We start from the raw sequence: 26,266 nt of genomic DNA, 5'->3' as shown, positions 1-26,266 counted from the left end.
ACTAAGATTTTCAGGTTTGAGCTTTATGGTTTTAATTCAGAAATCACTCAGCAACTTCCACAGTCAGCTAAGAGAGATCCCTTCCAGAATTGTTTTTATTTAAATAGATAAAAAGGTAAGAATTATCACAATAAAAATAACTCCAGCAAACTTCCTTCTCCCTCCCTGTCCTCCAATTGGAAGATATTGCTTGGTGAAACCACAATAAATTCATGTTTATAATCTCTTAATCCCTAGTTAGTTGTAGTCATTTAGTTTTTGTTTATTTGCTTACTTAACATGTCCAAGAACTTCAGGTTCGCATTACTAATTGTGGTTTGAAACTCACGACAGATGTAGGTCGTTCCTCATTACAGAATTTGATGAGTTACTGTAAATGCTGTTTTGAATCAGTCTTGTTTCTGGGATATCTTGATTTGTTGGTTAGGAAAACTTTTTTGTTGTTGTTTTTATTTTGTTTGTTTGCTTGTTTGTTTTCTGAGAGGAGGTTTAGAATGACTTTCCTGAATTAGTATGTACCATTTTCACTTTATAAGCACCTTATGTTGTGGCAGATGTGGGTGTATTTCATTGGTTATTTTATTTGATCTGAGGGACAGGCATGTCTTTCTGATAAGGTGATTTGATACATGATAGGGTTTGCATGGGTCTTTGTCTTTGAGAAAGGATTTTTTCCCACTGCAGATTCAAAAAACAGTGAGTTTTTGTTGTTGTTTTTTAAGCAACTTTTCAGCAGGTTCTTATTGCGAGTGAGTCATTCTCTAAATTACCCATGTTCTGTCTCAGGTTCCTCTGGAGAGATTTCCCTAGAAATAAAGTTGCTATTCCATTTGCTTTTGTCTGTTATTATTTGTATTGCTTTCCTCTTCCTCAGTCATGTTTCTTTGTAATTTGTTACTGTACTACTATGTATGTAGTTCCTTCTCTCCAGTGTTTACAAAATGTTAGAAAGACTGTGGCACAAATTAGGCATCACTGGTAGGAGGAATGACTTTAATGGTAGTGGTGGCAAGCATGCCACCAAGAAATGTGTGCTAGGTATGTTAGAAATGTGACAATTCCCAATAATGTGATGGTGTGCTCTTTTTCCTTATGAACAACTGCCGGACCTGAGCATGAGGCAGGATCTCTCAGGAAATCCTTTCCTGTCTCTTCTACTCAGCTGTTATTCACTGTCAGTAGTTACAATCCTATGTATTATGTGCTATACAATTCAAACATTGTGTTCACCCTGGCGTTGGTATGTATTTCAGTTGTATATGACAATCCTGACCATGAGAGTTCAAAGAAACTAGCCTCTTGGCTTCAGTTGTTATCAGCATTCCACTCCCTAGATTAACTTTAGTTCTTGTGCTTCTGATTAACAGTTTATTACCAGAGTTTTTTTGTTGTTGTCATTTTAAACCTAATCTGTTGATAATTTTCTGCATTACTATATTTCATGATATCTTTGGAGAACAAGTAAGTTAGTTGTTCACCTGTACTTTCTTTTCTTTTTACTTGCCTTAATGCTTTGTTAGGGAGAAATGCATGTTGTGTATTTGTATTTGTTCGTAACATCTTGCTATCTGGGCTACATTCCAATTTCAAATTATACTGTAAATGCGGTACCAGTCTTTGTATCCTTGAAAGAGTTATACTTAATCTACATTGCTAAATTGAGACAAAGAATTCCTATTTGTTTTAGTCAAGGCTTTTAATCTATACACACTTACTAAAGCATTAAAACCCCAGCACTTAGCCCTTGAAAGTTTCTTTTATTAAAGTCTGTGTTTTAAGACCTTAATGGGCTTGTGGTAAAATCTACAGATGAAAAACATCTCTTATACTGTTTGTATGGCTTTCGGAACATTTTGTATCTCATCCCTGGAAACTCTGATAGTTCTGCGTAAAAATATTTTGGCACCAATGACGTGGTGAGAATTTTTAAATCATCCTGTCTTCCAGCTTGTCCATTCTTGATTAGATTCTTTTTCATTCCAACTCTTATTAAAAAATGACTTGATCTACAAGACTGTAAATTTCTTTGGACAGACACCCAATTTTCTGTGTTGATAAAGAGCTTATTCATACCTATGATGCTAAATTCACAGACAGTATCTTATTGTAGTAGAGACTCCTGAGATGAATTTCCAACATTGTCATCAAACAGGGAAACACCATGACCATTTCTGACATTTCTCAACTTATTCTTAAATTTTATGTGAGAGACTTTATTTTTTCTTTGAAAACAGCTCGGTTCCTCTGCTGAACTGTATCCTTCTAAAAGTGCATTTTTATTAAATGTATTTTAGGTTTTCTTTATTTCTGTTCTTAATATCTGACTCTTTTTTCATATGTCTTTGCAGTGGCTCCTGTATCAGTAAGCTAGCACTGCAAACACAAGGAATTCCTTTGAACATTTGATGTAGTAATATTTTATCGATCACTTCTGTATAGAACATATGCTAAAAGGAAGTCTGAAAAATCTATGTAATCAAAACAATTTATTTTGGAACTTGTCTCTTGAGGAGGTATTTGCCAGAATCTGGCTGCACCATTAGAGAGCAGCTTTGCTGTGTTGTTCAAGTTGGCAGATGAAAATGTTCTCTTTTGATATTTTCATTTAGTTCCTTTGAAACCGTGTAGATTCTCAGATTACCATCTGGTTTTTTGATTGTAACCACTGAATGAACCCAAAAGGTTCTTCCACTTAACATATGATGCCATTTTGTATCGTTTGGTTCAAAAACTGTTTGGTCCAGCCTTTAATGGCAATACATTCTCTAAAATATGAATCACAGATCTCGTGTTTTCTTTTAATTGTGCAGAGTGTGCTATGAACAAATGTCAAACCTTGTAAAATACAAACTGTGGCCTCAGAGTTGCATGGTGGTGCTTTGGTGACTTGCACACATTTGAAATATTAGCTAGTCCTATTTATTAATGAAAAAAAGTTCATTAAAAATAATATTTTAAATATTCTCATGCTTTCCAATCCAGAGATCTGACTGTTTTTTTCCCAACCAGTCTTTTGTATGTTCCTCACGACTGAATTTTCAATCTGTGTAACAGCTTAATCTTGTGATTGAGGTCACTGAACTCCGTGCTGAACAACCCAGGGCATTACATGCCAAGTGTGCATCTTTATTGATTTTGGTAATATCACGTTAAGCTTTCAATCTGAAAAAGTCTTCTTTTGTCTTTGTTTGCTTTAAGGTATATTACTCCATCATAATGATGTATTTAATATTTAAACTGGCTCCAGTTTAGATTTTATTTCACTGTTTTCCTTTGTTTCAGCTGTGACACTCATGCTTTATTATGTTTCTGACAGTGCTTTTATGGTAAACTTAGCTTTTATTGCAAACACAATAACAAAGCAGAGGATTGCCTGTGAGCAGTCTGTTTCTCTCAGTTTGACCCTCCACTTCTCTTTTGTTGAGCTTTCACCTTCTCACTTACACAGGTGTTTGTGTTTGCTTTATTTACAGCTTACCATGTTGTGATTACCTCTACAGAGAAGCCTTTATCAGGTTTTATTCCTTTCTCTGTGGGTGAACTGTAAAGCTCTTACCAACATCTAAGTTGCATGGCATCCTTTTTTTTTTTTTTTGGTGTTTTCCCATGTTAACCACAAATTTGGGAATGTTACAGATTTCACAAGTCAATTTCATTTTTTCATTGTGTGTGTAGACAGAACCAGTGTCACTCGTGACTCATGCTCTACATAGAGATGCAAAATATCTTGTTTTATGAGGCCTCCATTGTTCTTTTGGTAGCATCCACTGTGTTAGGATAGCTCTGGGTTACAGCAGTGCTTACTCTCTGAGCTGCAAGTTGGGAATATTAGCCTAGTCTACTATTTACAGTTTTGTGAACATGCTAGCCTTTGTTCTTCGGTAAAATTGCAGACTCTTTGTTTGGAAAGCAGACATTTTTCACTGTCTGTGTAACTTTTCAAGTAATTCAGTTGAGAAGTTGAACAAAGTAAATTCAGGTAGAGTTGAAAATAGCACCTGGCACTCAGTGCACTGGAACTCTCTGCTTCCTTAGCTGAACAGGCTAAATGCGCTGGCTTAGATAGCTCACATCTAATCACCCTTGTAAACACCAGAATCAAGAATCCTAATTGTTAGTTTTCTATTGCTCCTAGTGCCTAACTCACTAGGTAAACATATATATTAGGTTGCAGGTTAGTATAAAAGACAGCATTTCAGCTTCATGTCCTGCATAAAACACTGCTTTATGGTTGCTTGTGTTTCCTCTCTCCTGTCTTTAAGGGAAAGAAAACAACTGCAAAACAAACAAACCTTGGCTTTTAAATTAGGTTTTGTAGTCAGCTGTCACTGCAGTCATGACGCACAGAAAAGCCCATGTGTACTATTTTTTTATCATTAATCTCTCATTTTGTCCTGCAATTGCAGTTATAAAATTTGGAAGATTGAGAGGTGTAAATACCAGTAACCTCACTGGCGTATATTGAGTTCAGTTTCTCCTGCTGTAAACTGTGAATGCCAACCTATATCAGGAGAATATCAGGATATATCAGGCCCATGAATTCTGAACTTGTATTTTGTCTGCTGTACAGCTCAAAAGTAAGAGCTCCAGATCTTATTTGTTTACACACCACTGCAGAAAACAGGCCCAATTTAGCTTGTCTGTCGGTTAGATGTTACTTGTTCAACCTCAGAGGTATTTTGTTACAAATGCAGTACTCCTTATATAAATTTATTCTGTGTTTCACCTCGGTGTTCCCTGAACTATATGCATGATGTGATGAGTGTGCTGTGAACCTTGAGCAGCAGGGAGAGAGCTGTCACTTGAGCGTTCTCTTAACTTCTCTTATTTATTTGGACCTGGGATGGTTCCACAGGTATCTGGCTGTGTGTCTCTGTACAGTACCCACAATGAAGCTGTGGTATGTACTAGTCATCTCCACAGTGAGTGAAAGAAGCCAATCTGCTTTTACATCCTAGCTGACCCTAGGGGTGGGGTAGATATGGTTTGCTGTGGTGGGTTTATAGATGTGAGCCACGCTGTATTTGAACTAATTTGATGCTTTAATTTGCAGTCTGGGTAAATTGTTCACAGATGATGAGGAGTTACATTTGAGTTAGTACAATAGCTTGTTTAAGCGCTCACATTAAGTACTCACTCACATTTGCTTTCAAAATCAATTTACAGATGAGTATGTTTTATGTAAATGATGTATTGTAACGGAGTCTGAATGGAGAAAGCATTTTTGAAATTACATGTTCCTTTGAATCTTTTTAAGTGACTAGAGCAGGAAGAGTACCTGTCTTTAAAAGCTTAAAAAATATATATCATGGTTCCTTATAAGTCCAGATTCCTTACTGAAGAAACATTCTGTTTTAGTGTTCCCAATGTCAGAAGAAATGGTATGATAGGAGCAATTAGATTGGGTAAAGCTATATTGCTGGATATTCCACACATTGTCATGTTGAAAGCTGCTTATGGTTGTGAAACAACCTTGAAAAACATAATGGTGATCTGTATCCCTGGATAGAAGGGCTCACCAAGATTTTTTCTCGTGAATGTTCTTTTAAAATTAAAAGAAAAAAATGCCCATACCTTGTTGCTCAGCACAGAAACCCTGGAGAGTCTCTGCTGTTACATAGGTATATAGCTGAGATACATTGCTGCAAAGTTACAGGTCTATTCTCTCTTCTCTTTTTTGTTATATGAGAAATGGTCATGTGCTCTAGATACAAAAGTGCGAAACCACAACTTTGGAAAGCAGGTGCAGCTGCAGCTGGTGGGATCACATTGGATCCTCCTGACACAGCATGAAGGAATTAGTGTCTATTTTGAAAATGAAATGTTAAAAACATTTTTTTTTAACATTTACTCTCAGATCTTAAACCGTGTGGCCCGTGTTTTCAAGCTTAGCTTTGTAATCAAGAGAGTTACCATTGACATTGCAGAGGCTAGGGTTTTTAAAAGATATATTGAAAAACTTGTGAAGAAAATGAAGTGGAATTCTATAATGGTAGGTGCTAATGGAGTCAATCTTCTTATTACTATTCAAACCTGTTCAGGTTTAGAGAAAATGGTTAAAATACAGGATTCTGGCAGTAATTTACGCTAAAACTATAGCTGCTATTGCAAATAGATTTGTATTTAAAGGAATGACAACTTGGGAGTATCAAGGTAAAAAAAAAAAAAAAAAAAAGTACCCTTCACTGTTCCCAATTCTGAATTCATCTCCCATTTTTGCATGTGTCAGACAGGCTACAGTAAAGGGGAAGTTGTGAAAAAAAAAAAAAGAAAACTTGAGGTAAGCCACTTTCTTCTCAGTTTGGAAGGAAATACAAGTTGTTAGTCACCATACTGGCATACAACACTACCTCCCTCCATGGTTTGTGTGACTGTTAATGAGTCTGGCAGAGCATCCAAGCAAGAAGAGAGCGATACGATTTTCTTTTTCCTGGCATTTTCTCTCCTCAAGTGGCACATCTTAAATAGTGACATCATTCTCAGAAATTAATATATATTAATATTTAATATGGAAAATACTGTAATTCCAGGAATGACACCATACAAGTGGAGTTCCACTGATCTGTAAGAAAGGTGATGACCACAACCCTAAATTTGACTGTTCTAGAGAAGTCCTTTTTTTTCAGCTCTTCCTTTTGATTTCTGTCTTAGAGCAACTCAAGGAAGGTACTACTTCTTTATGCATCTTTTTACAATTTGTATTTTGGTCAGCAGAATTAAAAAGGATCTTCTCAATTGTGCTTTAGCATTTAAGCCTTAAGTTATATGATTATTACTTACTTTTTTTCCTGTGAAGATCAGCTAGCTCTCACGTTACAGAAATTACTGGCCTGTTTTGGGAACTGTGATGTGCCAGTTCGTGTACTATGCCTGTCTAAAAGGGAAGATAGTCTTATCTTCAGGGCAGAGGCTGTTTCTCAAAAAGTAGTAAAGTTGAGCAGGAAAATGGATACTTTTCTTGGAGCTGGTGCTTCCCCCCCCCCCCCCCCCCCCCCCCCACCTTGTGTTGCAAATCTGTCCTTATTCTTGCCTCCTTCTGCAAAAAAATTACTGCAGGCATTCTCTTGAACTTGTGTTACCTTCTGTTTTGCCTGTCACTCTCGTTACCATAGTTCTCTCTCTTTTCCGTGGCAGTCTAGAGTAATGGTAAAAATGTGTTTGTCTTGTCTGGGGGTGCAGAGATACCTGACCTGGTAGCATTTGAGTTAACCCTGGAGATAAAAGTTACCTTTAGAGACAGGTGAAGCACTCCAAAGATAAGCTGTATTAGTGTAGGCACAGCACCAGGCAGTGTTACTCCTGGGCATGAGCTGTTTGGTGAACACAGTTGCTAACACTGGGCAGAATGTAATTGCTGGGAGAGGGTCAGAGGCAATGTTGGAAAGCTCTGCACTGCTCTACATGGTGAGATGTGGATACATCTCTCATGTTTGCATCTGTTGACAGCTGTGTTTGGCTATGGACCTAGTCATGTCTTTTTGCATGTGTTGTCATAAAGAGCTGTTGGTAGCCCCTTCACTTTAAGCGAAATATGCAGTTATAGTTCAGTTCTTAAAGTAGCAATGTATGACACATTGGATTGTTATGGGGATACTGAGAACTTCAGAAAAATGGTTGTGTTTTTTTAAAATTTATATACAGTGGGTAGTTCTCTTGGCAATTAAGCTCTGCATTTAACTAGTATAATTATTTAATGCTTTATATTCTCAATTGTGCTCTTGGCAATTATCAGAGACCTGACATTATTTCTCTAGTGATGCTGCATCTGCATTTTATTTTTTCTGTTCTGCTTGCTTTGCCACTGAGTTTACTGGTAGATATGAATCTGACTCCAGCACAGAATCATGAGCTGTCTGAATTTTCAGTACAAGAAGTTTTTGACTCAGCTTTATTTTATCACTGTTCTTGTGCAGCACAGTTTATTCTAATGAACGTGTAAGGACATTGTGTACTTAAATGCTGTTTTACTTGCTTTGATACAGATTTTTTTTCCTTTCCTTCTGTTAAGCATTATTACTAATTGCTAATAGAATTTCCCAAAATAATGATAAAAAAGCCCTACAAAATTCTCAACAATTCTTTCCTATTCAAAATGCGTAATGCATACTTATTAGGAGTTTTGAATGTGAATATGTTAATATTTTCTGTCAGCGGACTGCAAAAATGACTGACTATTTTAGCAGCAGGATCAGCTTGACTCACACATCCATGTAATGATTCTCTTGCATGAACATAGGCATCAGGCAGCAGAAAGAGATCCTATTGGTTATTTCCCAGTAATGCTTCAAATTTTCCCATATCATCTTACCTCAGGGGAGACACTGTGATCAGGCAGGTGGTTTTCCCAGGGCAAGGCTCATCCCCTGCACTCCGGGTGTGCTGACCCCTGCAATTTCTCCAAATGCGGGAAACTCAACTGCATATATATATATTTTTTAATTGTATTGAAAGTTCTGTAACCGTAATTGTAAGAAACAGAACTAGGCTGTGATCTTCTGTGGTAAGTATAAAAGGAATCAAAAAGTTTTCTCCTCACAGTAAGCTGGTCCTTTGTAGCACATAAGGTATTGGTTGTGGGGGGTGGTGGGGAGGCACCTTATATACATCATAATCTAGGGTTTAAATACATTGTGTATGGGAATGCTTAGGGAATGTCTTCAGAGTTATATAGGTGACCTTAACATGGGAACGACATACCTTTTGAGGAATTGACTTTGTTACATCAATACCATTATTTATTTATCATACATTTATTTATGGGAGTGAAACACTCCTAGATAAAACTTACCATGCTTTAATACTTGTCACATTAAACAAACAGATACCTTTCATCGGTAATCCCATAGGGCGCTAATTATTGTTATTGCAACATCTTTAAGCAAAGTTTTTCCTCTTTCCCCTCTCTTACTATGTTTATGTATTTATTTTTCAGATATGATTCTGGATCAGCAGGTGGGCTCTGGGCAGCTCAGTGAGGATGTTCGTCACAGAGTACACGAGGCGTTACTGAAACAGCATCACCATCAGAACCAGAAGAAACTGAGCAACAGGATCCCAATTGTGAGATCCTTTGCTGATATTGGAAAGAAGCAGTCTGAGCCACATTCCATGGATAAAAATGGTAATGCGTTGCTTTATTTTGCATTTTCAGCTTTCAATAATATTTGTCTGCTCAGTGTTGTGTGTGCTTTGTACCCACAGCTTGAACTCAAAGTGATTATACTCTGAAAAGTTCTTGTGTAAAAACAGTACCTTTTACATGAGAGAGTGGTTCCTCATGCATTCAGTAACACGCTTGTTTAAACTTGAAATTCAAGAATCTGGAACAACCCAGTGCTGTGCAGATATGTCCCGGTGAACTAGTTCAGGTGTTGGAAGCAGGATAGCTGTGTTAATGTGGCATTCTGTCCTGTACAACTGGCATAATACATTGTCCCCAGTGCAGTACCCTTCAACTACACGCATGGTGTTTTAGGCAAAGTGTTTGAGATTTTGCAGTTGAGTTCGCAGGGTTAAAACGAGAAAAACATTTTCAAGGCGACACCGTTGGAGACAAAACACAAGAACTGTTCATTATTCTTTGAGAAAATCACTTTTTGGAAAATGATGTTTATGAAAATGTAAGAGCAAGTCTGCAGAGTTGTTCTACAGTAAAATATTGGCTTAACTTTTTTCTTTCTTGCTTTTATAGAAGCCCTTATACGCGATACTGTTATTATTGGTAATCATAGTGAAAGATCTTTTCTTATTCCTCTTTCTTATTTACATGAACACAAGCATGTGTAATGAAACTCACAGCAAAATTTTGCGTATATGTACAGTTAATTCACTAGAGTTATGCACTGCAGAATTACTGAGCCTCCATACATAGTATTATCACAATACCCACAACATTTTTGTCTGAGCACCACTGGACCGAGTGATTCTTATTCCAGAAATGCCTTAGCTTTAGAGAAATCTCAATCCATTCTGCTGTGTCTCTGTTCAGGGCTGTATTGAGCTCACCTGTCACCTGGAGAAGTGGAGAGTGAGGAAACAGACACAAATACAGGTGCTGCAAGAGGTACCTATATTCTGTGAGGCATAGGACAGGAAGGGAGAGTGAGAGAGTCATAGTGAGGTTTGATCTGGAAAAACGAGGCTATTGACACAAAGATTATCTTTGTTTTCAAGGAAGGATCATTTCTTTCAGCCATTGCTATGTAAAGTTTTAATAGGTACTTCTAAATCTAGCTGCTTGGGAGAGACTGTTAGACCTAAAAGGCAACATACAATCGCATATGAAGATGATATAAAATAGAAACATATTTATCATGCCACAATAACATTTTAAGAGTAAGGAAAAAATAACGTACGTTAAGATGTGAGTGATTATGTGTATGGATACACAGTAATAGTAAAACTAAGTTGGATGATTGTCCATCCTTTTTAAGGCAACTTTTCTGTTGATTTTTTGCAAATTTTGCTGATGGCCTTAAACAAATATTCTAGAGTAACTTTTAAGAAAGCTAATGCTATGATGTTCATATTCCTCAGTTTCCATAGGAGGAAAGACAGATGCTTGCACTCCATAAGCTTTTTACAATAGGTCTTATATAACAAGTAGGTCTCCTTAAAAAGACCCCTCAGGACAAGCCGTGAAAATATTATAAGCTCAATTTCAGTAACTTTCTCTGTATGTTAATAGAACTGATGCACCAATTCACTCCAGAAACATCTCACTTTTGCCTCGGTTTCTTGTGGGAACCTTCATGTCTCTGTTTAATTCTCAAAGAAATAGATTCCAATCAGGACAGCATATTGAAAACACTAGTTTCATATACCCAGTGGTTAAGTGATTCTTTAAGTGGGGGCACGCATTCTTAAAGGTTTCCACCTGTTTGTGCTTATTTTGCAAGAAGAAAAACTACTGAATTCCAGTTCCTATGCTTTTGTAGAGGTGCCTCAGAGCACTCTAACCCCTTGTTTAAAAAATCACCCAATCACTTCCATTATATTATTTAAATCAAGTTAAATGCACTGTAAACAGTAAAAATCTAAACAATTGTAGGAACATTTATGGAAAAGTAAATCAGCTTCTTAGCTAAATTACAGTGAAGCTTTCCAAAAACAGTCTTTTTGGACACAGATATCTTCTAATCAGTTTGAAGCACTGCTCTTGTACTTGCATTCCATAAGTGTTAATGCACATTTGGCAGTCTCCTGTACTGACCTCTTCAAAATAAATGATGGCCCGATGATAAAGCAAAGAAGGGTTGGTTTATTTTACGTTTCTCTCTTACCATCCATTACCCTGTTACATTAAAAGGTTTGAACTTTATTTTATTACCTGAATTCTACTAAAATTAGTATTAGCTTTGGAAGAGGAAAATTCCATCTAAATTTTTGGTTTTCAAAAGAAACGTATTTTTCTTTTTTTCACTTCAAGACACCAGCCAATAAGCGTCCCATGGGCTTAAGAGGCAATTGTTACCCCAGCGCTCCAGGATTAAAGGAGTGGGGACTGCTGCCTCTTCTAGCATAGTCCTAGTTACTTCTTTACCCTGGCTAGCATACATGGCATGTAAATTATGCAGGAATCTATGCTGAGATGTTCAACTCTCAGGAACTCTGCTGTCCTTAGAAACTTGGACAGGGGCAGGAGAGAGTTTTCTGATCATTTTTTCCTGCCATTGCCCCATGATCCAAATGCTAGAGTTCCGCTACAGTGTTATGCTCACTGCAGCTATATATTTCTTTTTTCGATTGTCATAGGGCATGTGTACAAGCTTCTCTTAATAACACAAAAATGTGTTGTTAATATACAGCTTTGAATTAGGTGAAAGTGTGTGTAAAAGAAAGCAAAATTAAGAGTTAAAACCTGATATTATTGTCAGGAGTGTATTGTGAGACACATCCTTGTTACTTGAAGACTAACTGGTAAAGTACAATTGAAGTGTTATTTTAGCTTGCTAGTTACCCATTTGTGCACAAACATGGTATAGAATATATGAACAAAAAATATTCCATGTATTGTCAACAGTAGCAGTAGGGTTCTCTCTTTCTAGTACTAAAAACGTATTAAAATAGTAAAATATTTTATTTTTACTTTTTATTTTTTGGATGGGAAGCTTAATTCATAGAAAACTGTAGGGAGAAAAACAGGTAATCTTAAATACTACTGATGAGCTTACAGTCCAGAGATACATGCACCTTTAAGAAGGTGAATGATGCAGGGGAAGGTAGAGACTTTTTCTGGCTATAAGAAAATTCTTAGTCTGGTTAAATTTGGTTTTAGCGAAGGCAGTATAACTGATAAAAATCAGTGGTCAAAACGAAGAGTGATCTGTAGTTCATGAAATAGGTTGTTCAGAGGAGTAAGTCCCTGCCATCTAGGCTATGAGGTACATACAGTGGAGGATGTAAAACCCCTTCTTTGTCCAAGTTCTTGACTATGCTAGTTTACTCGTGTCTCCAATTCCAGATATTTAATAATAAAGTCTGAAAATGAAGATGTAAACTTGAATTCCATATATGGCTGTGCTGCTGACAGGCCCCTGTGATATCTTTGTTGGATGATAGTTGTACATATGTTCTCCCTCCATTTTTTCTTTGTTTAAGGGTCTGTCAGACCATCTAATTAATTTGCTTTGTATTTAGTAGTATTATCTTTTGTTTACAATGGCTTTTCTTCACATCCTCTGCAGGGCTAAGATGTCAGGGTGCTATGGATTTACCATGCATTTTTAATGCTGCCATGCTGTGTTTAACTTTCACTTTTCATTAAGCATCAAAACTGTGAGAATTAAAAGCCTGCTTTTGATGTTCCAATAAAAAGCGACAGTCAAATTTGGCATAAGAGCAGCAAAAATGATTTATTTTTTTAATCCAATTTGACACCAAATACCCAAAATTATTAGCTATGAGGGTAGCAATAATTTTAGCATAAATGCTCTAAAAGGCAGGTAAAAAATAGGAATCTTTGCCATTAGTAAATCAACTTTAGAAAGTTTGGTTTGGAGAGCGATTTAACTTCTTTTATTGAGATTAATAGGTTTTTAACTCTGATATCTGAGAACTGTCTAAATTCCCACGACATGGTCTAAAAAGTCAAAAGACAATTGCAAATACACAACACCTTTCTATTGTTACAGGAATGCTAAAATAATTTTGTAAGCCTCTCCACTTCTATAAAGCATTCTTCAATTCAGAATTTGTGTATGAAGCACAGGAAAGTAGTGAATTTGATGATAATGAAGTTAGGAAAAGAAGTTTTCATGATATAAATTTTTTTTTGACTAGCTATTTCACTTTTACTATAGGCTTCAGAGTGCATACGTGTGTGTGTATATATGTAATGGAATCTAGTAGACCTTTTACCGATTAAATTTGAAGAGGAAGGAACTAGGGGAGTGGTGCATGTCAGGATTAATGACTTTCAAATTGTACTTCCATGCACACTGTTGAAGTGTTCTTTATCCATAATAACATGATCTTGTGCGTGTTTTCTGTTCCATTTCTGTATGCCATTTATAACTGCTTCTCCCTTGGCATATGAACACACAATTTATTAACGTAAAAATTGCATTATACCATGCATTATCATATATGATTTTGACAAATTCTGGAATTCTAAGTAGATGTTTATTCAAATGCCAAAAAACTTGAAGAAATCAATGGCATATTAAATTAGGGATCTTCATAGTTAATGGAATGAGCTGCTGGAGCACTTTATTTCGAAAGGTTCTCTTTCAAGCATTTTTCCAGTTACTTCAGTTAGTATGATTGGCCAGTTTGGACTTCTGCATTGTTTAATGGAAATATGAGCACTTGCAGAGTTGTTTAAGATTATGCTTGGTCATCTAATTTAGGACAGGATGTTTTGGTATCCCGATTAAATCTAAATTACCAGTTCTCTGATGGCGTTTGTTACTTTCCTCAGTTTCCTAATCTCTCCTAATCATCGGTCCAAGCGCTTATGCCATAACTCAGTGCCATTTTACAGCATGTGAAGTTCAGATGATGTCAATACTACCATATGGAGACAGAGGGACAGTACTTGGAGCCCCATGAAAAGGGAGGGAGGCATTCCTAGGTATGTGACCGGGTTCCTTTGCTCTGGGAATAGGTCGCAGTGAATGCCATATGTATTCCCAAGTTCTCTGCCAGTGGTGATTTTGGATCAGGTGAATTGCTCCTGCTTTCCTTGCAGTGAAGCCAAGCCCAATGACAGTTCTAGTTTAAGCTAACTAATACTGTATTTCTTTATATTCTTTTCAAATGTATGCATTTTAATCAAAATGTATTTTCCACAGGTTACTATATTACTAAAATATAACTTGTATTTAAAAACATTTTCATTTGATAATTATCCTTTCTCCACACTTCCTTGTACCCATGTTAAAATGTATAATCTGTATGTATAAAACTGTATCATTCATCTTTGTATTTCTTTATTTTGCTCTGTCTTTGTTGTGTCTGTCTCTAACAGGCTCATCTCATCTCTGTATCTTCCTCATCTCCTATCCTTTGGGTTCTGTAAACTCCCTGAAGGTTTGGAGGTAGTATAAATACCTATTCTTGCTTGGGCTTCAGATCATTTCAAATGTACACCCATGTCTTCATCTCAGTTTCCTGACAGCATGCAACTTCTTGCTATAGTGATTAAAATATACTTCAGGCCTTTGTCAGCAGCTGTGGCACATTTATGAGAAGCTTGTGTGGAATAATGTTGTTCTTTTGGGAAAAAGTAATTTTTGATGCTATTTCTTTGTAAATCCATTTTCTTGGATCAATTTGTAAAATTGCAGATCATAGCGTTTTAGTTAAAACTGCATGACTTCGTGTGAATTATGTTAGAGGTTGAGGCCTACCATTAGGAAAATGGGTTAAGTGGCTTCTTCCATCTCCTCTTTTATTATGTATCATTAGCAAACACCAAATTCTGCTTGCAGTTATACAGGTACAATGGGAGTGAGATGGCTCTCCACTGATTTAAAATATCATGTATCAAGATACCTAAAAATATGTATACAATTCAGTGTACAAAGATGGTGTCACTGCTCTGTTATATCAGAATTTTAATATGTACTTAGGAGAACTTAGTGCTTTTCATTCTTTGCTTTTTGGCCTAGGTGGACAGTGAGTCCATTTAGATTTGGCAAGTTGGTTACAAGTTACAGTGAAAAGCCTGAAGGCTATGATAGCTGGCTTGCAAATCAGACTTTTTTTTTTCTCAGTGGGAAAAAATATATATGCTTTAGAAAATGTAAACTACTTTTTTGTGGTTAAAATTCTGTTGATGTCTCGGTTGCATCCAACTTGCGTTAACTTTGATTTTGTCTGAATAACGCTGTTCTTGGTTTTTGTCGTTGGCATTCTAGAGACCTCTTGGATATTGATTAGTAAATACAACATTCATTGCTAAATGTCTGAAGCCTTCAATTTTAGGGCCTAAAAGTATGTTGTATGTGAGATTAATTTACTGGTATTGTTTATTTTTTTTATTTGACAAGACTAATAGTCTCAAAATGTTCAGTTCTGTATCTGCAAATGCAAACTTCAATTAGTGTAACAAATATGGACCTGATGGATTTTACATGGCTTGGCTTTGCATGACATAATTGTTTTGTGTGAATTTTTTCTCTATTCGAAGCTCTGTCAATTTCACATTATCTGAAAAAAATATCGCTTTTTATGTATAACAATTTAGAAGATAATTTTTAAAACTTTTATAAACTGTGTTGATATTAGCTTTTTATACATAGATAAGCCTTAACATCCATTTTAGCGTGGTTTTATCTGTTAGGTATTAAGTTCCTTTGTATGTAGGCTCGGTATTTCAATGATACCACACTGTATATTTGATTGGTACTTAAAAAAATCTGGATGGCTCTCTGATGACATCTCAAAGAAGGCAGCTTTTCAGATGCTTTATCTAGATTGACTGCAGGATAAATAAAGGCTTTTAAACTTCAGATTTTATAAGGACTTCTATAAGACTTGGATTTAGTGTAGCTGTATTTAAGAAACAATTTGATGCAGTGGTGACTGCTGAGGTTTTGGTGGAAATCAGGGAGGAAATGCATATTGCTTGCTCTTTTTGGTCCAGGTGTAGCGTGGCAGTTCCCCTTTTCATTCACACAGCTCTTTAATTGGTTGGTGTTTCATGGGACTACCATGATGCCAATAACCATGTCCTTCATTCAGAAAAAACAATCAGCTGCTGAAATTAAAATACACTTGAGGATAAAGCACATACATACTTGCCAATGTGCATTTGAAAGCTGAATAATAAATGGAAAACCAGTGTAGCATGGTGATGCACATGGTTTCCATCAGTATACTTCTGGTCCTACCCCACAGAGAATTTCTCATGTGCTTGAGAGTGTTCACCTCAAAAAGTCTCCTCTAACATGAAATTATACACAAAATTAAGTTCAAGCCATCTCTGTAGCTCTGGAATACAGGAAGTTACCAAATGTGAAAACGAGTAGTCTTATAGTCTTTCTACAAGGGAGAGGGCCACCATGGCACAGCATCTGCCTGTTTGAAGTGCAAAATATATGGCCATTTAATAAACTAAATGTGTGTAGGAGTTAAAATCTCTCCAGAAAAGCAGTTGCTTTCTGTCTTTCCTTTTCTGTTGAAGGGCTGCACAAAGACCAAGTTGCTGATTCTCATTTTGCAGACTGTATTGTTTCACTATGAACACGCATTCCTGCAGTGTGTTTGATAAACTTAAAAAAAATTTCCTATGATCTATAGGAGAAATGTAAAAAGAGAAATTACCTATCTTCTCTACTTTGTATCTTTTGATTGTTATTCAATCCAGTAAAAAAAAACAACAAATTGTTTTTTCCAAGATCCAGAAAGCTGTCTTTAAGTTACAGAGCTATTTAAATGTCTCTTACTGCCTCAAGGTAAAACTTGTGTTCTTTCAGATTACTTCAGCATATGGGAAAATCAGAGTCTGAGGTCTTCTGTTGGCACAGAAAAAGAACATATGCTATTCTTTAAACTTCACATACTTACTCGTTGTGGCTTTTATTTCCCACCATCTATACTTTTACTACCTAAAGGAAAAGTGGACACAATGTTTAAAAGTTAGCCTTTGGACCGTTATAGTAGTTGCTTAGGATGCTTTTGACACCTTAAATTATGGTGTTAAAAATTCAGTAGTATAATAGGTGGTCCATCTCTTTTGTTGGTCAGAATCTTTTTCTCCCTGGCAGATATCCATGCTCTTATTTTCGTGAAATTGTGGGTCCAGAAAAAAGTTCAAATGTAAATCCATTATTGGCAACAGAAAGACAATGAACTACTACCTCTCTTGCTTTCCTGTGGATAACATCTTTATAACATAATGTGTATATTTGTATGACTAATTATTACAAGTATTTCCATTCATAGAGTTCCTGGATTATAGAGGAGTTTCTAAAAGGAAGAAAGTAAGAGTTAAGCAAGTTTAAGGCTTCCTGGGAATAAGTTAAGGTAGAAATGTTCCCTGTGCATTTTTTGGCTCCTATATTAGAATCACTGTGAGGGTTTTTTTGTTACATTATAATATACATTTATGTGTATATATATATATATATATATATATTATGTACATTATCATCAAAATAATAGATATATTTATATGCTATTTTGAAAGTTATAATACTACAGGATAGTTCATGTAAAAAGTTGTAAGACTGCCAAATAAACAATACAGAAAAAAATTATGGTATGAAATATAGCGTATGGGGATACCGAGTGATGATGGTGGAGCAATGATAGAACTCAGTGGTATTTCTGTAAGTTCTAATTAAAACAGAAATGTTGCATGGCCTTTTATCTTGCATATTTAAGAATTGCTGGCTTCCAATTGGCAAAGGTTGTCCCATGTTAAACTTAGGAATTCATAGTCTTATTTTTATGTAAATTCTTTTAAGTTTCATTAATATATTGCCTTCTGAAGTTAATCCATAATTTTTGCCATATGAAATGTGTCTGTTTTTCTGTCGCTTCCTGTTAGTTTCACTGTGGTGCAGAACAAAAGCCCTAATTTCTATTCTTGTTTTGAGCTTTGTCCTGAATCAGAGAGAAAATAAAAGTATTTACATTTTAAAGACTGATACATTTAATAATAAGATTTTTTACTAATACCTTTTGAAACATTCTGTGCCTGTACTTAATCAAAGTGAAATCTCTCTGGCTAAGCTACCAGGATGTAGCACAACTCAAAAAACTGTTTTGTGGCGTGGGAGATTTGCCTAATGGAAAATGAAATGTTGATTTTCATGAAAATCAACCTTTTCCTTGAGCAAGTTTCTCAGCTTAATTGAGCTCAAGCTCAATTCGTGACCAGAGTTAGACAAGGATACTGCACTGCTCAGCTGTGACAGAAGCTGGACACTATAGTTTTGTGGCCACGGTTGAGATACTTTTGCGTGTCTCCTGTTCTGTTAGGTCTGGATTCTGCTAACTGCTCCATTTCCCAACTGGCTGAGGATATGCTTAGACTGCAAATGGATGTAACAAAGATGTGAGGGCGGACACACCATGGCTTTTTGAATTGTCCAAACAGTGTGCCTAGCTTAGGACTGTCTTTATCTTCATATGTCTTGAGCATATGGTCTTTGTTACTATGCAAGTTTAGGTTGATTTTCACCAGAACCAGTGTTTTCACATCATCATTTCTTAGTCATATGAGAGACTTTATTTGCTATGGAAACAAATATATGCTGGGCACAAGATGCTGATTCTGGGCCAGCTGGACTCTGCAGTTATTCCTGGGTATGTGTTAGGGCAGTAAGAGATAGTTGGCTCATACACTTAACACTTTTTTCTGTACTTTGTTGTGGTGTTCAGAGCTGTGAGCAGCTCCTGCCATGCCAGGGAGAGTGTAGGAGTAAAGGCAAGCAGGGAATGTCCAGTTAACCCATGGGGTTTGCCTGATGCCCTACTGCTAGCCCCACGCCCTCAGTGTGTGTGTGTGGTGTCCTCTGGCAATGCACAGGAGCATTAAGTAAAAATATGCTTTATGCGACCTATATTTATTACTTAATCCTTTTTTTTCTTTTTGAGCTTTGGTTGGCAAAATTTAGCTGGTCACAAGGCTTACTGTTTGCTACGTGAGACTGAGGCATGTTTAAACTCTTCTCATCTTGAGATGTTTTTAAAACTTCTAAAAAATACTATACTAAATCGTCACAGGAATTTTTTGAAAATGTGTTTGCTGAAACATTTGTTTTATACATGTCTATATCACATTGTTCAATACTGAGATGAAATCATCTTAATTTCCAATATAACTATTTTTATAACAGCCCACCCTTATGCTAGGTTTTATAGTATGTTTTATAATCAGAACATTCTTACACACGAGTAAATTTATGGATATTAGTAGTCCTGTTTTATTCAGCGAGGAGTAGTCTTGCAGACAGATACTGCCCCAAACTTGGCAGTTCCTCAAGTTACTTACAAAAATTATATAAATGCAGGACTTTCTTCAAATGTAATAACTTAAAAATCATAAGCTTTAATTGGCACAGAAAGTTCGTCTTCCAATATTCAAGAGTATTTTCTAAGTTACGTTCTCCAATTTGTAGCTGCATGTGACAAATTTTCACTTTTGAGAATGTGTTACTCTATTTAATTAAAATGCCGTGTTTGGATGTTTCATTATATACATATGATATGGAATGTATATAGTTCTTTAATTCTACCAAATATTTCATTGAATATTGTTTTATTTATAGAAGTGAGTGTTAGTATTCTGTAATGGTATTTTTTGTTAGCAGGTCAGATTGTTTCCCCACAGTCTGCTCCAGCCTGTATTGAAAACAAAAATGATGTGAGCAGAGAAAATAGCACTGTTGACTTTAGCAAGGTAAGTGTTCACTGATGACAAAGAGAGATTCCTGAATACCGAACAGATTTTTTTAATTAAAAAAAAAAATGAATCCATGTGAATTAGGAAAAGCTACGAAGTGCAAATTTTACTTGAGCATTAAAAATTTTCATGGCTACTGCAACTCAGGGTTTGTATCTAACGAAAAAGAATTCTTTATTTTCCTGATAAATTACTGGTAATAGGAAACCAGTGTAAGAACATAGATACACATTTATTATGTAACAATACAATAGGTATGTAGCTGTAGGGGGAGTTTTTAGAAATGAACAGAAAATTGTTTAATAAGGAAGGTAATTCAGAATTCTTACAATTTGGATTTACCTCTCAGATTTGTACTTTTGTAGAAGTAATGCCTGAATGCAAACTACTCTTTTTATAACCTGCAATTGTGGATTCCAGATGTCTCAAACAGAATGTGTTTCTGTAAACCTACAACTTAATATTTCTGGCAAGCCAAGATATTTCAGTACACTTCACAAAAGATGTTAGCTGTTCAGTAGTGGAGATTGCAATGACAGTTCAATGTTAGATAGCAAAGAAAAGCAAACAGCTTCTCAGCTTTAATGTAAAGGAGAATCCTAATTTGTTTAAGAAGTCTGTATGTATCTAAAACAAACTGTCACATGAGATACAGATGACAGACCTGACAGGAATAGATGGCTTCAACTGACACGTTAATACAACAAAGGTTGAGTAAGTGAAGAAAGGTAATTTAAACCAAAATTCTGAAGAGCAGCACTTTGAGTCTGTTGAATCTTAATGTTAGTGCAGCTGAGCTAAAAGTAGAGTTATGTGATTGCTCCATCTGGTGCCAGAGATATTTCCTAGCAGCAGTAGCTATTTGCACCGGTTGAATTCTTGACTGAACATGCCAGACTAGGAATGGTATATGGCTGAAATAAAGATGGGAAACAGATCTTGTTGTCAAAGATGGTGAGAAGAAAGGAGGAGGGCTGGGGATGTATTGTGGACCATGTTTCTTCAGAGGTAGAAAAGAGATCTATAAACTGTGACATGCTAAAAAAAAAATGCAGGCTAATTCTTTAAAAATACTTGAGAATATAGAAAGTCAATTATAATTTTGGTTTGCTGGTATTTATTTTAAAAGTGTTAACAAAAACTAATTGTTTTGGCAAATGTTCTAATATCAAGGTATAACATTTTTATAAAGGATGTCAAATAGAAATAAAGCTGGCCATTCAATATTAAGCTGTGCAGAGATGACGCTCACAACAACCTATTGGGAATGACATGACTTTCAGTAGTGCTTTTCTTGCATATTTCCACAATTGCTTTGGGTCTTGTAGGATCAAAATCCTGGTCTATTATCTATATGCATGGTTTTTATTAAACAAGAACAGGGCTGCATCATCTGATCCTTCAGCCACTAGTTGTATAGTGCTGCAGCTTAGCTGATCAAAAGAGCTCTTCCTATTTAAAGTGTCATGCGAAGAGATCAACGTGTCATCTTTTGGCTAGCTTCAGCAGTGTTAGATAGCCACAAGGATGTCAGGAATATGAAAGAAGCTTTTGTTTGCAGGAATGAAATAACATTAAAGAATTCTAATCTAAATACCTTTTTTGACTGCCTTTAAATAGATACATGTATCCTTTTGAAGATGCATAAGTAAAGTACAATTTCCCCTTGAAATGTGCTATTGCAGTAACTCCCAATGGTTATAATTGGAATTATATGCACAGATTGAGAGGAAAGTAGAGCAGTACACTAATTTTCTTTTGAGTATTGTGATTTCTTGCTCTAATTTTGTTCCACATATTAATTTCATTTATCTTCTACCAAAAAGCACCTTTGACTACCTCACGTATTCTCTCTTTGCTAATATGTCTCCCTTGGGCTACTTCTAATATTCCAAATTCTGGAGTTGGTTCAACCATCAACAACACAAATACGGCACTGATACAGTGTTGATTGTATTGGTATCTATTTTTGAATTACATGAGACATCAGGAAAAGCTGTGTTGAATGCTACTTCAGTAGTGTAAAGAGGGAGACATAGTTTCTGATGTTTGTACTTGAAAATGTGCTGCTCCTCTTCCTCTGGGAACACCATGAGGATTTTGTATTCCCAGGGCAGTATGAGGGTGTTCTAAATTGTCTGTCACAGCACTACTTTATCCTGTGTCTGTGAGCAGGATGGGGATGGCAGTTTAACAATTGCTCGTCTCTGCTTCTTCCAACAAAGGCTGACATGATCTTCAACTGTCCTGAAATATGAAATGCGTGAACAGACTGCAGCCATGTCCCTCCTCATGGCAACATTTCTGTGCTCCACGTGGAAACAGTATTTCTGAATCAAAACTGCAGTTACAATACTGATAGACTTTGGTCTTTCAAATACCATGGGAAATAACTGACTTGTTTTTGAACAGTGGATAGCTCTGCTTATAAGTAAATTTGATGAATACATGTCAGGACTTTCCTAAGAAGTGATGTTGGTTATTTTCTGTTTGTCTTCATGCCAAATTATGTTTGGTTCTGTGGGAGCCCTCCCCCTCCTTCTTCCTTCCTCGAGGTGGCCTGGAACGGAATGGACTCCACATTGGTCATTTACTTTGATGTTTAATAGGAGCCTTTTGGGGCTATTAAATGCCAAGTCGTGAATGTGGCTCAATTTAGGGTTAAGATTAAGATCTACGTGAGGCCTGTCCAACTAAAGACCTCTTGCAATGAGAGATGAATGGTGGATAGGTTAGAAGGAGTGTTTAAAGAATGTAACTTTTACAATTGCCCCAAACTCACTCGAGGTTACCTCTGTGCTTGTTAAATAGCAGAAGTGACACCTCAGGTTTGCATTTATTTACCCAGTTTGATGCTTCTCTTTACTTTTGACTGGGGCTCAGTTCAGTACCTTAAAGATTTTGGACTCTCAAGCTATCAGTAGTACTAGAAATGTGTCTAGGAATACTTTCTGGTAGACAGGGCATTGAGTATTTCTTTCAGGTTTGAGTCTTGGTCCTGTGATCTGTATGTTGGTGGGACCTTAAGGCGACAACTGTAGCATGTGGTACACAAGACTTTATTAAACGCTAAATCCATTCATAAAGTAAAATCAGTACAGAGAGCACATTGGTACCTGTGCCTGGAAGATTACTTGCTTTCTCTCAAGTAGAAATGACCTAAAATGCCACCAGTACATGCAGAGTGAATCTGTTTGGGTTTTGTATTTAACCCTGAAGAGTCATTTTGTGATTTGAGTGGAGAACAGAAAAAATTATTTCAGTAATACTTTGATGAAGTACTTGGGCTCCAACCTTTCAGGTTGATTTGATGTTTGTCTCATAGCTTAGTGAGGTGTTGTTTGTCTAGATTAGCTTACGGTAGCATCTCTTTGTGATCTTAGAGAAATAAGATTTCTTACAGAGGGAACTGTATTATATCTGAATTCTGATTTAGTGCCAGAGCCATTTGCAAGAAAACAATTTTCTAAATATTACCAAAAAACTATGCAAACTAGTACTGACAGATGGCTGTAAGATAGACATTAAAATGGTCCACTTTAACAGTTTATATTGGATTTGGTTGCTGTTGTTGTGTTTAGATTAATAAAAGGAAAGCAAATGACAAAATTCATGCATTTTGAAATGTAGGCAATACTGGTGTATAATGAAATCAAACATACATTATATACTCCATTATTTCATGTCGATCTTTGTTATAAACTGTAGGTTGGTACTGAGAAAATAAATACAAATAAACACATTCCTTGGCAAATACCTAGAGCTTACATAGCAATGTTGTGATGAAGCTGCTTCTTTTCTTTTCCTGTCCTCCCCCCGTGAAAAGTCAACACCATAGCCTTAAAACTCCAAAACTTTTGTTCTGCTTTGTTCCTTTAGTTTTCTCTCTTGAGACAATTGTGGTCATAGCTTATTTTCTCTTGTTTTCAGTAGAAGGGAAGTATCTTCCCCATATGAAAGTCCATATGAAAACAAAAATAGATCTCACTTAGAGCAGTAGAAGGAAAATTTGGGGTGGTAGACCCTGTTCTTTTTCTCACTGATATTATAATATGACAACTATAAGATATGAGTTCATGATCTCTACACTTGTTAATTATGGAAAAAAGAGGTGTCTTAGTTTCTTCTACTGCTATTAATTATTCTATTATGCATTATTCATTCTGTTAAGATTTTTGTTAAAATTATTAATAGGAAATTAATATTAGATTCTTACCAATATTGTGATTTGTTGCCTTTATAATTATTTCTGGAGTACTTTAACTATGTTTACAAGATAAAATTAGTAAAATATTAAAAAATCAGTTTTTGAGAAACATTCTTATTTTTTGAAACGTTATTTGACGGACAAGAGTAGTAGAAACTGAATAATGAAAATAATTGTAAATTTAAAATACAAAACAGGGGGAAAAAAATCCCTGTAAATAACTCATTGATAATTTGATATTGTTTTCCCAGGTTGACCTACACTTCATGAAAAAGATACCTCCTGGAGCTGAAGCATCAAACATCTTAGTTGGTGAACTGGAGTTCCTGGACCGTGCAGTTGTTGCTTTTGTTAGGTTATCTCCTGCAGTGCTGCTTACAGGACTAGCTGAAGTTCCAATTCCAACTAGGTACAGTTAGATTTATGCGTCTTTGTGTTTTTCTAAGTATCTTGTGGAGACAGGGTGATGTCACCTTCAGTGAGTTTCACCATGTATTGGGTTATGAAATTTGCCACCTGCCCTTTAAATTATACATATGTATATTCAGAAACATGCTGTTAGTGTGCGAAGAAAATCATTCCTTGCAGAAGTAGAAAAGATAGCTTGTCAGGCTACAAAACAGAATTTATCCTATACAAACAAGTAATACTGCAGATGAAATACTGGGAAGCTGAAGCAGCAGCAAAGCAATGTCGTAGACTATTTCATCTGGAACTGAAACTACTTGTGTGATACTGCAGAATTATGTCCAGAAGAAAAAAAATGATACAGGAAATAATTAAAGGGAAAAAAAACTTTGCGATTTGATTAACTAGGGATAGCACATGGATGAAAAATATGCTGTAAATACCATGCTCCTCTAAAATTTACTTTGTAGATACTTGCATGAAAGTGAATGTGACTTTTGACCATAAATTTTTATTAGATTGTCTTTTTGTTAGTTGAAACCTTTTCTAATAAAGTACTTTGGCTTTGAGAACAATTTATAAGGAATTATTGTCATGTCTAAAATAGACTTTGGAGCCCAATATGAAGCTTTTAAGCAGATCTGCAGATACATTGTTTCCTGCTGGGGCTGATTTGGTTCAGAATTCCAGTCTGATTCTCCCATGTCTGAGCTCACTGGCTTAATTGTTATGCAGGCTTTCAGTTTTTGTTTGGTTTTTATTTTTTTTGTCTGCATATATTCTGTCTCTTTCTCCTTCCCTCTTTTGTTTCTGTAAAAGTAGAATTCTAGCAGACAACAGTACTGTATTCCAGTTGTTCATGGTACTCATCTAGAATATGAAATCCTGAGACTCAAATCCTTGCTCCTAGTCAGATAGTATAAGTATAGTATAGTATAATAAGTATAGTATAGTATAATAAGTAAAAATAAATAATAAAAAATAAATAAAAATAATAAGTATATTTAGTATATATTTAAGTATATAGTATAATATAAATACAGTATAAATTTTGCTTTAATTTGTACTTACATTGGATATGACTTTTTTCATCTTCTCTGATTCATGCATGTGTATAAGGGACATTGAGAGACTTAGCTTTGAAAAAACTTCTAAAGCCTTTCTCCATTTCTCCATTGCCTCTCCCAACCTCCCACCAAAAAAAAAACAAACCAAAACCAAAAAAACAAACAAATTAAAACAATGCAGATGTCTTGATTTTTGGCCTAAAGAAAATTAAAGAATGAAAAATTAAGAAAACTATTTTCTGTGAAAAGTTTGGTTTTAAAAGAATTTAATAATGTTAAACAGTCAATTTTTTTTTTTTTTTTCCATTTCAGCAAACCTGGAAATTATTTCGTTTGAACATATCCTGTGCATTTTAGAGAACACCAAGCCCAGAGTAGAGGCTATCTAGAGCCTTCTTAATGGGAGGAAAAAATGATTTTAAAATTATTTTTATTCAGAGGTAATTTCACTACCCTGATATTGCAATAATACTACCATGTAATAAAGTAATAAAATTTAACAGAAACAATAAAGTAATTGGTTCTGTTAAATTAAGAGAACTAACATTAAATTTATGTTAAAGTTTTCTGTATTTAGATTATAACTGCATATATTTATTATGTAAGATAAGGTTTGTTATGTAAGGAGGTTTTGGTAGTCTCAATCAAGTCTGACTGTGAAGCTTATGATATATTTCTGGAAGTTATTTTCACATTTTTTCTAACTAGAGCTTCATGTTTAAATAT

General features: G+C 35.6%; 1 protein-coding gene and 1 pseudogene across 10 annotated transcripts in view; both read left to right on the top strand.

Annotated features, from left to right (window-relative positions):
• The window catches only part of SLC4A10 (solute carrier family 4 member 10), a 157,443-nt gene that overhangs the window by 89,691 nt on the left and 41,486 nt on the right, over positions 1 to 26,266 (top strand). For 8 of the 10 annotated variants that reach the window (XR_005820987.1, XM_040561252.1, XM_040561257.1 and 5 more), the window contains 3 exons: positions 8,933 to 9,121; positions 19,764 to 19,855; positions 24,317 to 24,474. Coding sequence is in view for 9 of the 10 variants with exons in the window: in XM_040561252.1 (XP_040417186.1) it covers positions 8,933 to 9,121; positions 19,764 to 19,855; positions 24,317 to 24,474 (439 nt within the window). In the remaining variant the exon portion in view is untranslated. The remainder of the gene's footprint in view (positions 1 to 8,932; positions 9,122 to 19,763; positions 19,856 to 24,316; positions 24,475 to 26,266) is intronic. The other 2 variants (XM_040561251.1, XM_040561254.1) reach the window with 1 other exon arrangement.
• LOC121072719 lies at positions 8,311 to 8,419 on the top strand (annotated as a pseudogene).

Source organism: Cygnus olor, chromosome 6, assembly GCF_009769625.2.
Source record: "Cygnus olor isolate bCygOlo1 chromosome 6, bCygOlo1.pri.v2, whole genome shotgun sequence".
Lineage (NCBI taxonomy): Eukaryota > Metazoa > Chordata > Aves > Anseriformes > Anatidae > Cygnus > Cygnus olor.
Note: the sequence above shows the minus strand (reverse complement) of the source record. Positions and strands in the feature narration are given on the sequence as shown.